This window comes from Ipomoea nil, unplaced genomic scaffold, assembly GCF_001879475.1.
Source record: "Ipomoea nil cultivar Tokyo-kokei standard unplaced genomic scaffold, Asagao_1.1 scaffold2403, whole genome shotgun sequence".
NCBI lineage: Eukaryota > Viridiplantae > Streptophyta > Magnoliopsida > Solanales > Convolvulaceae > Ipomoea > Ipomoea nil.
Window position 1 is genome coordinate 2,044,410 of NW_017618831.1, and position 15,055 is coordinate 2,059,464.

At 31.2% G+C, this 15,055-nt stretch overlaps 2 protein-coding genes across 2 annotated transcripts; both read left to right on the plus strand.

Moving 5' to 3' along the window:
- Positions 1 to 1,533: 1,533 nt before the first annotated feature.
- On the plus strand, positions 1,534 to 2,156 carry LOC109152268 (flowering-promoting factor 1-like protein 2). The gene has a single exon (XM_019299857.1). It carries the CDS (start codon positions 1,604 to 1,606, stop codon positions 1,925 to 1,927), a length of 324 nt encoding a protein of 107 aa, XP_019155402.1. The 5' UTR covers positions 1,534 to 1,603; the 3' UTR covers positions 1,928 to 2,156.
- Positions 2,157 to 12,123: 9,967 nt separating this feature from the next.
- On the plus strand, positions 12,124 to 12,739 carry LOC109152266 (flowering-promoting factor 1-like protein 2). Its single transcript, XM_019299855.1, has one exon. The coding sequence runs from the start codon at positions 12,218 to 12,220 to the stop codon at positions 12,539 to 12,541; it is 324 nt and encodes a 107-aa protein (XP_019155400.1). The 5' UTR covers positions 12,124 to 12,217; the 3' UTR covers positions 12,542 to 12,739.
- Positions 12,740 to 15,055: the final 2,316 nt, after the last annotated feature.

Below are 15,055 nucleotides of genomic sequence, written 5' to 3' on the forward strand. Positions count from 1 at the left end.
CTTTCGCTACTAATTATAACTTTTGACGTGTTGATAAGTGATTGATCTTAATAGTACACGACATATGTCATAATTTAAAATTAAAATAAAAAAATTTCACTATATTATCTTTTCGTTTTTTTTTTTGTTTTTTGTTTTTTTTTTTTGTTTTTTTTTTTTTTTTACAAACTTCACAATGTGCACGTATTTAACTTTTAATTTTGACGCATTATTTAATCCTCTAATTTTAAAATAATTTTACTTTCGGTGTAAAATGTTTATAATTTTCTCACAAGAATAGTACATAGTGTTTAATCTCTTGAAATGTCTTCATATATAGTATGAGTGATATAGTTTTAGATATAAAGGGTAAGATGCCTCATAACTAAAAGTCAACAACAAATATTGGAATAAACTAAAATTAAATATATTTTTTAATAATGGTAATATCACACTATTTTAATGTTTCCTCATTACTCTTACCCTAATTAAGTATGGGTGGAAGTGTTAAATTGCGGAATATGTTTTAATTAGCTTACTTGTCAGTAAATGTTTGCTAACAAAGCAAAACTTATGAACTTATTTTGTATTAATTAACTAGTTGACCTATATTTCAAAAGCACACGGTTGTATAAATGATGGGATGGGGATCAAAGTGACGGAATTAGAACTCGATCTTTTTTTAAAGAGTGTAAACGATATAATTTATTAACTACCTGCTAAACTACATCATAATAAATCAATTCCAATCTTGTGGCAGTACTTTAAAGAAAAGATATATATATATATATATATATATATATATATATATATATATATATATATATATAACTCACTACGTACAGAAAATTAAAACTCATTATTTTTAACCACCTCAAAGGGATTGAAATTCTTGAATACTAAAAAAAGTCTTTTTTAATCTGTTAATTAGAAAATCTTTCATAATTATTACCAGCCATCTCTCAAAAATATATACCACTTCTTCTATTACATTGATAAAAAAAACTTGATCGCCCACATAAGTTTAGCTTAATGTTTCTGTAAACAAAAAGAATTACCCTTAAACTATACCACAAACCCATCATATACTACAAGGTATTCTAGAAGTAGTAGTACTAAAACCACAAGTATACATCAAATCAGCTGAGGTGAAGTGGAGTGTGGACCAAATATAAACTAGCCCCCCTTCCCCCCACCCCCTCCCACACCCACCCTCACCCCCACTACCAAACCAAGGGAATCAACGATGGCTACGTAAACATATTTTATAATATATATATATATATATATATATATATATATATATATATATATATATATATATATTTATATATATTTATGATATATAACCAAAAAGCTTTAATGTTCCCACAATATCTAGATTCTGTAGCTATATCAACTTAACCAAAAAAGCCTATATATAATATATATATATATCTATCATGCATCATCTTTTTCATCCCACTTCCAAAGTATATTTCCCTTGTTTTATCTATTCCTTCACACCTATAAATACCCATCAAACCCTCCTCCACTCCCACAGCAACACAAAACACAATATTCATTCCCACTTCCTCTCATATCCATTATCTTCACATATATACATACATTGAGTACTAAGAAGATGTCGGGTGTTTGGATGTTCAATAACGGCGTTTTCCGGCTGGTGGAGAACCCGGCGGCGGAGCAGAGCGGCGGAAAGCCAAGAAAGGCGCTGGTGTACTTGCCGACGGGGCAGGCAGTGGGGTCGTACCGGGCGCTGGAGGAGATCTTGACGGCGTTAGGGTGGGAGAGGTATTACCATGGAGACCCAGACCTCTTCCAATTCCACAGGGAATCTTCCATTGACCTTATCTCCCTCCCCAGAGACTTCAAGAAGTTTAACTCCGTTTACATGTACGACATCGTCGTTAAAAACCCTAACATCTTCCATGTCCGTGACATTTAATTTCAGATATATATATATACATATAAGCTAAGCTATATATATACATATATACATACATAAATGAATTTGTGTGCATGTGTTTTGAGGTTTTGTTACGTTGGGGAATGGAGTTTGGTTGTTTTTTGCTTAAGTTGGTAGTTTTTGGTAGGGTTTGATTTGTGTGTATGTAACGCAATTCATGTACAGTGTCCGGAGTCTTATGTAATAAACTTATTGTTACATTTGGCAATTACCTTTTTTTCTTTATAAAGAAAACCGCAATCAGTATCTAAAAGTGTAGTGCACGTCTACACTTGGTACCATTGCGCGATGGATTCAACCACTTGAAGATGTATTCCACACAAGATGAGTAAACTTAACTGCACTAGAAAGACCAAGAAGGTGTTGACAAGAATCAAACTCGTGAACTTTAACTTTTAAGTACGAGAATCATGCTCTACCCACTTGGTGAGGTTCAGTTTTTCTGCCAACCCTGATTGATACGAGATTTAAATTTGAGACCTTTGTTATGGAAAGTAATAAGTAATGCTATCAAACTACAAGATACATGTGATATTAAATCATTAGATTAACATTTTCTAAATTAAAAACAAAAAAAAAAAATGAGAAGGAAAAAGGAAGAAATGAAAAACTTTTTTAAAAAAAAAACGCAGTCTGTTAAATATGGAATCTATCTTTAGGATATTATATATAAAATGTTGAATGATGGATATAAATATTATATTTATATGATTTGACACGTGCAATTGTGCAAAGTTATATGATAAAATATATTTTAGAAAAAAAGTTTATATATGTCAATGCATCATGACATATACTAATTCTTTTTGTAAAAGAAAAACACTTTAATTTCATAGAAAAATTAGATTAATAAAAATCTTACTTGCATCAATTTCTTTTCCATCATTGATCTTATCGGATTTTAGGTATGTAAGTAAATTAAGTATTACAATTTTTATATTTATTAATTATTATTTGTAAATCGACAATCATAATATGAGTTATTTAAATGAAGTAATGCTAAAGAATTTTTGGTCAAACTTTTTCTCAAATAAGAATCAAATTTATAAGTTGCAACACGTATTAAATCCGAATTAGTCTCATGACAGTGGAATACATACTGTCAAACAAAATGTCATATGCCAAGAAAGAGAAAAGAAAAGAAAATTCATTTTAGATGTTATTCATTGGAGGACTCTTTAATTTGTTCAATTTTCATATTTATAAGTGAATGAGGACTTACAAATTGATTGACTGATACCGGGTTATCATATTTATATACAAGTTATTTTCCTTTAATTTAACAAAGTTTCAAAGACAACAGATAATTGAAAGTTAAACTAATGCATCATTAAATAATTAAAAATATATATAACACAACATGATAACACGTACAAAATATCTGATCATAATATATATATATATATATATATATATATATATATATATATACATCAATCATATATATCCAATCATTTTCCTCACATGTTGTAGACCACTTCTGCTTTTAACTCCACATATATTTCATATGTGTTTGGTGGGGATTTAGAAGTACAAGTGTAACATTCTATGATCAAAATATTACGATAATTATTATATATGTAAATATAAGAAAATATTTTGCACATGTATTACTAATTTTATAATTTTAGGGTAATAATAAGCTTTTGATACTAAGGAGTAATATATTTGAGAACTAATAATTTTGACCAGAATGGCCAAGGATAGCATGCGTTAAATTTTAAATTGGTACATGGGGGGCTACATGTTTATGTGGCAATAACATTTAATTGAAATCATAAATTGGGATAAGGTAGTTTGGTTAGTACGAGGTTTCTTCAACCACAAAATGGGGAAAAAAATAATGTGACAATTATGTAAATTATATAATGGCACATTTCTAAACGTTTAATAGTGTATCAATGGATAATTAACAAATAATGTGTACACATGAGTCCACTATTATAGATTTTAAATGCACTGTTAATTATTTGTGAATGTACTATATATCAAGCATTTACAAATGCATCGTCGTAAATATAGAAAAGACATCTTATTATTTTTTTTTTTTTAAACCTTAGCTCGTGATCATCATAAGATCAGAGAAGGATAAGATTAGTTTGTATGCTCTCGCCGAGCAACTAGTTCTCACCTAAAATAACGACAAATTACATAAATTTCAGTTAATAGATAATAAGTAGATAACTTTATTATTACCAAACTAACTATTCAAGCTTAGGTTGCCCTCTAAATAGTGTAAACTTTAGCAATATCATTTTGTGTGTATAATACTATAATATGAATTGTTATATAATATTGATAGTACCAGATATAATCATATATATTATACCAAGTTGTACCTGCAGGTAACATTGACAACAACGTTTATAGTATTTTATATAATACAAAATAATGTATATGATTATATTCAATATTATTGACAATAATAGTAATATATTATATTAAGGGGCAAAAAAATTGGATATGTATAAAAGGAGAATCCAATATAATAGTATAGGGAATATGGCCAACTGTATCTATTGGTTTATAAAGCCCTAAACCCACGTGAGTATTTAATGTAAGGAGGGGACCTAGAAAACAGGTGGGCGTGGAGTGTCATGTGGAGCGGTCTAGCGAAGGAGGAGTGGAAGTACACGTGTCAAGCTGGGATAGCAGGGTGGGAGGGTGTGGGCACGTGATTTCAAGTCCATGCAAGCATGCACGCACGATGAGAAAAGTGTAGTTTTCATTGAATCAAATGGGGCTTTGTTTACCTAAGTATAGGTTATTAGGAGGTATGTGACCACCTATTTTTGTGTACGGAGGGAGTATTTGTGCCCCCTATCATATCAATATCATGCAACCTTGTTTTTGACCAATACTATATAGGTTTTTGAAGTGTAACATCTTGATTGATGTGAAGTGAGTTTGAATGGGTGATCGATTAATTTTATCGGTTTAATTCGTGGATCCAATTGATTTTGGATGAATTATAATTTTTGGTTTATGAAAAATGTTGTATAGTAGTTGCTATTTGAATGATATTTTCTAGGTGAAATTTGTTATTTGAAGGATGTCTTTTTGATAAAATTTGTTTTATGATCTCAAAGAGGCCAGTAAATCAACTTAAATTAATCATAATTTATAAATTCAAATTAAGAAGACTAATAAATAACTTCTACATGGAGCATTATGCTGTGTGCAACATGTGGACATGCTTAATATGCACACAGCATAATGTTCCATATGCACATGCGTGTTTTTAATTCATCAATTAATGTCATCTATTGATCTATTTTTTTAATAAACCAGATTGATTCTCATGACTCATGGGGAGAATGGTTCTCGTATGATCACTAATATATATATATATATATATATATATATATATATATATATATATATATATATATATATATATATATAAAATTTGGAGCAAGATCCACAATCAGGGACGGAGCCAGAAATTCTGTTGAGCGGGGGCCAAGAAGCAAGGACGGGTGCATAAATTTTTTGAGTGAAGGCAAAACATGAAAACACAAGAAATAATTTGAAAAAAAAATATGCAAGAAATATAGGTATAAATATTGTTGGATATGGGTTAAAAATAAAACACATCAAAATTTTATAAAAATATTTATAACAAAATATTTGAGAACACGTTATAACTTACATGTGTATTAAATATTATATTAAAGCTATTAAAGGAGCCAAGAGAAATTGTGAAACTGCCAACAAAAGATTTAAAACTTGGACCTTCATTGTACCAAATAAGTGCTTTGAATTGCCAACTCATCTAATTCATTTCTAGTTAATATTTATCTATTTCTTTATACTAATACTAAAACTTGTACTATATACATATCATTATATTACTCTTCTGACAATGATGCACTAATTCTGAATCTTTTGTTTACCCAGAAGCTCAACAGTTACTCGTTTATTTATTTTTTTTTTTTTTGTGTCAACACACATTATGGTCCGAGTCTTTTTCTGTCCGTTTAACTGTCCAGGTCCACCCAGCACAGAAGCTGGCCCAAAGGGGATCGTCACTTGTGAGAATCGAACCCGATTTATCCCGAAATTTTCCCCTACAAAAAGAACTCATTTGCTACTTAAGCTACCCTGTTGGGTTCAGTTACTCGTTTATTGCTTGCACAGAAAACATACTCATCTGAACACAAAAAAGAAAGAAAAAAAAAAAAAATCCTAGTACGTATGTAGTAGTATCTAGTACTATACCGGCCCAGCAAGTGATTAATGGATATGATGGGTGTCCCCCATTTGCTAATGATTGATTGGACAAGACAGTTAATTGAGTTACTAGCTTAGCTTAGCTTGCCCCAAAAGATTTGGACCAAATTGCCCATGTGATAACATGTGAGACTCCCACATCCACCACACACCACGTACTTCCTACATGGATGAGACCACAACACTTACACCTCTTCTGTGGTCCTTAACCTACCTAGCTTCTAACTTCTATCTATCTATCTATCTATCTATCTATCTATCTATCTATCTATATGTGTATGGAAACTGGAAAGGATATATATATATACACACACACTACATTCATGCATGATATATTTCATGCATAGTCAATATCATGCATGTGGCCTTACACAACCCCATAGAATCACCTGTCAAAACCTTCAAAAAGAAAGATACTTTCTATACATCAGATGAATGTTTGAGAAGCAAAAAGAATGGGAAAGGAGACTAGGAGCTAGAGTAGGATGAGAATGAAAAAAAAAAAAAAAGGGTTAGAAAATGACTCCTTTAATCTCTCACATTAGTTAATATTACGGTTGATCATAGTGTCGTCAATTTAGTCATTTATTTATTTATAGTGTAGGTTCAACGCTTTAATGAGGTCTCAGATTCGATTACTAAAATTAAGATTTCCTATGTCAAAAATTATAGCTAGAAACGAATGTGTAACATTATTTCTTTGTACTTGCTAACTTGCTTTTAGCAGCAAGCGCTACGTTTGGATGATAGCTGGATAATGAATTCGACCCAACAATCCTAAAGACTAAAAATTGTTACATACTTTATTATGAACTTAGAGTACGGTATAAACTTACACAGTGAATAATTGATAGATTAAATTTATATACTCCAGATTATAATTGAAGACTAAATGTACGTGTTCATTTTCCCGAAATATAATCACGTCAACAAAATCATGTAGTTTTCAGTCTTTTTCATTGATAGTGTGACATTTTATCTCCATTTTGAGTCGTTGTTAGCTCACATAAGATTATTGAAGGGTGAAGATAAGTTGATTTAGTGATCGTACTAAGCAATAAGGCCGGAACTATCCAAGTGTCCTCTTTGAAAGTTTTGTCTTATAAGTATACTGCACTAGCTGACAGAACAAATATTAAAATTGCCTTTCATTTAGGTCAAATGTTGTGCATGCTTTAATTTGGTTTTTATATATACATGCATGCATGTTATAAGAATTGATTTGCAGTTTTTGTTGTTATCAAAAGGTTGAATCCCCAACTCCAAGAGTCCTCCACATCTAGCCCGACAGAGCATTTGGGGGGATGTAATCATGAAAACTCAGCTGAACATAGAGGCTAGACATTTGTTTAGTGCGCACAATGAGCCCTCTCCATTTGAGACGTTGCTCACACACTGCCACTGCTGGTGAGACTTGATCCCGTATCATTGTTTCCGAATTTCATCCTTGTGGCCAACACTTGCGTAACCATCAGCGCTAGCTACATTTCAATAATAGGATATTAAACTCGACTCTCTGAGTGTCAGTCTCGTATTATCAAAGAAAATTATTTCAAATATATTCTAGAGTTTGATTCTGTCTTATTGAAATGGACTTGTGACATTTATAATTGAGGGATTCCTTCATGTCACAATTTTGATGCAAACCAATGACAAGTACTGTTGGTGCATGCATGTGCTTTAGCCTTTTGTACAAATACAATCAAGCTCCACGGGGACTGAATGGTCATTTTCCTAGTCCCCGAATATGTCTATCCGTGGACTGACCTTCACGTGCCCTACACGTGATCAAGTTGGCCCATTTTTGGTAAGTCGCCCATTTAAACAAATTTGATATGTACAATGTCGTACTATTTCAATCACCATTAATAAATATATGATGGCAATAAAATTTATGAAATTTTTTATGCATATAATTTGTTATATTATGTATTATTAGTATTTGTATTAAGATTATCCAGATATAATATATATGATGATGATGATTGTATATGGTACTTATATTGATCAATATCTTTGGGATTGTAATGTTCCTCACTTGTACCATTTAACTTTCCATTCCTTAACTATTTATGAATTGTTTTTTTTAGTTCTATTATAGTTGGTTTAAAAAAATTACTGCGTGTTGTAATTGATTCTCATTAGCCCGGAGCATTCCCTGATAAAATGATTGTGTGAACAATATAATGTAAGTAAAAGAGTAGAGAGACAAGGTGTAAAATTAATATATTATTCATTAATCAAATCAGTACATACAAAGTTATATTATATGTAATTTTATTTATAATAGAAAGTAATAATGGAGACATAAATACGAGTGTTACACAATCAATTTATAATGTTTACCATTAATAATATTTATAACACATTATAAATAATTGAGAGACTAAAAAAGAAAATTAAAAGTCGAAAATTGATGAAAATGTAATTGAAAGAAAAAGATTTTATTTTTAAATAATTCAAGAAAAGTATCATTTTCTCTATGCAGAATATTGTAGACCTAAAGGCTAGCAAGTAGGGGCAAAAACCTAGAATAGACCCACAATATTCTAAAAACAAAGAAGAAAAAAGAGTTTGCATGGTTGAATGCGACTTCAGCCTATTCTCTTAACCCAACATTTTTTTTATTCGACATCAAATATCACTATCGCTACTATAAAATTAATCCAAATTCAATCATCAAGTCAACAGAATTTGACTCTTACTGAAATTAATTTGTTTAGATTTCAACTATATTCCTTTGATAAAATTACACTCTAAATTTTACATTTTAACTTTTTTGTTATACATATATAATTGAAAAAAATGATATTTTTCACCTTGAATGATATGCTTAATTATAGCATTTTTCATTTTTTTTTCCACTAAATAATTGATTTTTTTCACATTAGCCTCTTCAATTATTTTGAAAGTGACGATTTTCCACTCTTTTATGTTAAATGGAAAATTTTATCTTTAAAATAATTATGTCATTTAATTTTTTTCTCTAATAATTTATTGTTTAAATGTGGGAATCAAAATAAATGCAAAAGTAAACAAACACCATTTGTAAATATTATAATTAAAATTAATTTTAGGCTAAATCTAGTGACATTAATATTATAATTATATAATTATAATTAATTATCATTAATGAATTATTTGTGGTTAAATCTTGATTCTATTACTAATATTAGCTTAAAATGATAATTATATTATTTGTAAATGATGCATGTTTTTTTTCCGTATTTATTATAATTTTCAATATAAGTAATAATTTGTTAAAATAGACAAATAAATGAAATATTTATTTCTAAGTATAAATAATGTTCATTTAACATAAGAGTAGGATGACATAACCGATGAGCAAGCAAGGATGACATTATATTTATTTGCACTTACATAACTGATGAGCAAGCAAGGATGACATTATTTGCACGAATTCAAGCAAAGATAATATCTGAAAACATTGATCAAATTCATTTCATCAATTGCATTATATAATATTTATTGTTATAATTTATATAATTATATATCGATCCAATTATTTTTAAAATATTATAACAAATTTATTCCGTGCAACGCACAGATTAAAATACTAGTACTATCAAATACCACATTAAGAACTAACAGGGCGTTTGGTTGGAGGAGGGGAATTATGTGGGAAAGGAATTGTAATTCCATGGGAGTTGAATTACTAGGAATAAAGTGGGAATTTAAATTCCTGTGTTTGGTTGACAGGAATAGAATTGCTGGGAATTTCAATTCCAATGTTTGGTATACATGGGAATTGAAAGGGAATAAGTAGTATAAAGTCAAAAATGTCCATTATTGGTGTTAGACATTAATTTTAGGTTAAAAAAGGAAGGGTAATTTTGACTCATCACTATCTTTTTTTCCCAGGAATTAAAATCTCAGGGGGACCTGGGATTTTAATTCCATGAAAATGGGAGAATTGCAATTCCATGGAATTGCAATTCCCTCCAACCAAACTACGGAATTTAATGGCCTTTGGAATTAGGTGGGAATTAAGTGGGAAGGGAATTTAAAATCCCTCCAACCAAACGCCCTGTAAAGATTTGAGGTAAAATTATGAAGGGAAATATTGCTTTTAATTTGTTTAATTAGGCCACGACATTTTTCTTTATGATCGATAATAATATTTTATTCTTTGCAATATAATATATCATTAATTATTATATCTTGCATTTTTAAATGTACGAGGTAAATATTTATTACACCATGTGATCTATTTTTACTGGATGTAGTTTACGAGTTATTACATAAGAACTTATATGATTTACTATATGTACTGTAACAAAAACAAAAACAAAAATCAAAACAAAAACAAAAAGAATTCAACTTTTTTCATAGTAAATATTTATATGCATTTCCCTTTTTTTTTTTTATGTTAATTCATTTCATATAACATCATTATGTTAGATCAACCATTCATTATAGAATAGAATATATCTTGTTACTATTTAACAACATTGTACGGTCCAAAAACAAGCGGCATTTTTATTAAAGAAAAGATATAATAACTCACTACTGAACATTAAGACTCTTTATTTCTACCCACCTAAAAGGGATTAAAATTCTCGAATACTAAAAAAGTTTTTTTTGATACGTCATTTACAAAATCTTTCATTATTATTATCGGTCATATATCAAAAATAGTCACTAACACATACCACTTCTTCTATTGGTAAAAAAGAATGGTCGCCTGCACGTAGGGGTGGGCGTAATTCAGATTATCCGATCTAACACCCGAAACTCAAACCGAATTTTAAATTTTGGACGAACCCAAATAGTTATCGGTTCAGATATTTTAAATTTTGGTATATCCGAATATAAATTTGGTTCGGATATTGGGTGTTAAAAATTCTATCCACACCCGACCCGAAACCCGAACTAACCGAATTTTATTATAAATATAATAATACAATATATATATATATATATATATATATATATATATATATATATATAGTTTTAAATGTATTTCATAATTAATAATATATTAATTTTTAAAGTTCTATTGGTAAATTATTAGTATTTCTCTTATTTTTAGCTTGATATATACTATATGAAAAATATAAATAATAAAATCATAAAATCATAAAAAAATTCAAAATTGATAAAATAATATTTTGGGTATATCCAAACTAACCCGAAATAATTTCACCGAACATATCCGAATTAAATTTGGTTCGGATATCGGGTGTCAAAAACATCACCCGAAATTTTCGAATATCTGAAATAAAATTCGAGTATCACGCGAACCGAACTGGCGCCCACCCCTACCTGCACGTGGGAGGAGAAACCAAGATTCAAACTTCAGCGGCAGCAGTGTGGAGATTATGTCTAAAGTGGGTAGATTCTTTTATCTATCTGATCGAGCACCGTGATTTATATATTCTCAAATGCTCTATTAAGATGTGGGGAGGCAAGCTTGGTCAATTGAATCTTCTTTAACACGATCTCTTAATTTCCAACCACAGATACCTAAAATTGGGACAAAAAATTACCCCTAAAATACACCTTAAACCATACCACAAACCCTTCATATACTACAAGGTATTCTAGAAGCAGTAGTAGTAAAACCACAAGTATATATATATATATACATCAAATCAGCTGAGGTGAAGTGGAGTGTGGACCAAATATATACTAGCCCCCCTTCCCCCCACCCCCCTCCCACACACACCCTCACCCCCAATACCCAACCAAGGGAATCAACGATGGCTACATAAACATATTATAAATATATATTCATGAAACCAAAAAACTTTAATTTTCCCACAATATCTAGATTCTGTAGCTATATCAACTTAACCAAAAAAGTCTATATATAATATGTATATCTATCATGCATATCTTTTTCATCCCACTTCCAGAGTATATTTCCCTTGTTTTATCTATTCCTTCACATACACCTATAAATACCCATCAAACCCTCCTCCACTTCCCACAGCAACACAAAACACAATATTCATTCCCACTTCCCCTCACATCCATCTTCACAACACAAAACATACATTGAGTATAATTAAGATGTCGGGTGTTTGGATGTTCAACAACGGCGTTTTCCGGCTGGTGGAGAACCCGGCGGCAGAGCAGAGCGGCGGAAAGCCAAGAAAGGCGCTGGTGTACTTGCCGACGGGGCAGGCGGTGGGGTCGTACCGGGCGCTGGAGGAGATTTTGACGGCGTTAGGGTGGGAGAGGTATTACCATGGCGACCCAGACCTCTTTCAGTTCCACAGGGAATCTTCCATTGACCTTATCTCCCTCCCCAGAGACTTCAAGAAGTTTAACTCCGTTTACATGTACGACATCGTCGTTAAAAACCCTAACATCTTCCATGTCCGTGACATTTAATTTCCGATATATATATACATATAAGCTAAGCTATATATATATACATACATAAATGAATTTGTGTGCATGTGTTTTGAGGTTTTGTTGGGCAATGGAGTTTGGTTGTTGGTAGTTTTTGGTAGGGTTTGATTTGTGTATGTAACGCAATTCATGTACAGTGTCCGGAGTCTTATGTAATAAACTTATTGTTACATTTGGAAATTACCCTTTTTCTTAATTTATTTTTAATTATAAAGAAACCCGTAACCAGTATCCAAACGTGTATTGCACTTGTTACCCCTGCGAAATGGATTCAACGACTTGAAGATGTATGTGCATTGGGTAAACTCCATTCCACACAAGAGGAGTAAATGGTACTAGAAAGGCTAAGTGCGATGGACTCGATTAAAAAGGTGTTGACAATGTCATATGCCAAGAAAAAGAAAAGAAAAAAAATCATTTTAGGTGTTAATTATTCATTGGAGGACAACTCCTTAATTTATTCAATTTTTATATTATAAGTAAATGACGTTTTACAAGTTGATTGACTGATATCTTCCTTTAACAAAGTTTCAACGACAATAGATGATTGGAAGTTAAACTAATGCATCGTTAAACAATTAAAATATATATAACACAACATGATAACACATACAAAATATCTAATCATAATTTTAGGTACATGTTATAATTATAATAACAATAATACATCAATCATATCCAATCATTTTCCTCACATGTTGTAGGCCACTTTTGCTTCTAACTCCACATATATTTCAGCGTTCGACATATGTGCTGGGTGGCGTTTTAGAAATACGAATCTAACATTCTATCATCGAAATATTGTGTTGACTATTATGTAAGAATAGAAAAAATATAATTACACATTTATTACTAATTATAATTTATAGTGTAGTGATAAACGCTTAATTCTAAAAATTATATATCGGAACTAATAATTTTGAATGGCCAAGGATAGCATGCGTTAAATTTTAAAATGGTACATGGGGTCTACATGTTTCATGTGCCAATAACATTTAATTGAAATCATAAATTGGGATAAGGTAGGTAGTTGGTTTTAGTACGAGGTTTCTTCAACCATAAAATGGGGAAAAAATAATAATGTGACAATTATGTAATTATAATGGCACATTTGTAAACGTTGAATAGTGTATCAGTGGATAATAAATAGTGCACACGCATGAGTTCACTATTATAGATCTTGAATGCACTATTTGTTATATGTGAATGTACTATATATCAAGTGTTTCTAAACGCATCGTCAAATATAGAAAGGATTCCTCATTTTTTTCTCAACTTCCAACCCTTTATCATCATCGGAAAGCCTTTAACCGCTACTTGAAGAGGTACGTAATAAGGACATATGTGGCTGACATATTCCATCTGTGATTTTGTTCTAGTTTAGCTCCTGTAGAATAATTGTATATGGTAGACTAGTTGTTACAACTCCTTTGCTACCTTTTCTCCTCTGTATACTATTTATAGCTGATTGAGTAGTTGAGTTTGTTTCAATAAATCTTCACTTCATAAACTCTACATGGTATCAAGAGCCTAAATCTCCTACCAAAGAACTTTTTTTTTCTCCTTTCCAATCGATGGCTTCTACTACCACTGCCAACACCAATGAGATCATTCAACTAAATGCTCCTACAACTTTCCTATCAAACTCACTACCACCAATTTCCCAGTTTGGCGCCGACTGGACCACCAAATCTCTGGGTGAAGCTTGCCTTGTCGCCTTAGTTGGTAAATGACCACATTTTCTCAAACTGAGAAGGCTAATAGATAACTTCCACATGAAGTTAAACTTAAAACTTTATTATTACCAAACTAACTATCCGACAAACTTCACCGAGTTTTTTTTTTTTAAAAAAATTGGATAGGTGTAAAAAGAGAATCCAATATAATGGTATAGGGAATATGGCCAACTGTATGTGTTGGTTTATAAAGCCCTAAACCCACGTGAGTATTTAATGTAAATGAGGGGACCCAGAAAACAGGAGGGCGTGGAGTGTCACGTGGAGCAGTCTAGCGAAGGCGGAGTGAAAGTACACGTGTCAAGCTGGGATGGCAGGGTGGGAGGGTGTGTGCACGTGATTCCTAGTCCATACAAGCATGCATGCACGAAGAGAAAAGTGTAGTTTTCATTGAATGAGGCTTAGCTTGTTTATCTAATTATAGTCTATAGGAGGTATGTGACCACCTATTTTTGTGTACGGAGGGAGTATTTATGCTTATATGCCCCCTATCATATCATGCATCTTTTTGTTTTTTTGATCAATACTATATAGGTTTTCGCAGGATGATGAGTTAACATCTTGATTGATGTGGAGTTTGATTGGGTCTTTGTGCATATGGAGCATTATGATGTATGCATATTAAGCACGTTTTATGTGCAATATAGGGGCATGTTTAATATGCACACAACATAATGCTTCATATACACACGCATGTCTTTAATTTCAAAATTAATCTCATCTATTGATCTGTATTTTAATACATCAAATTGGTTCT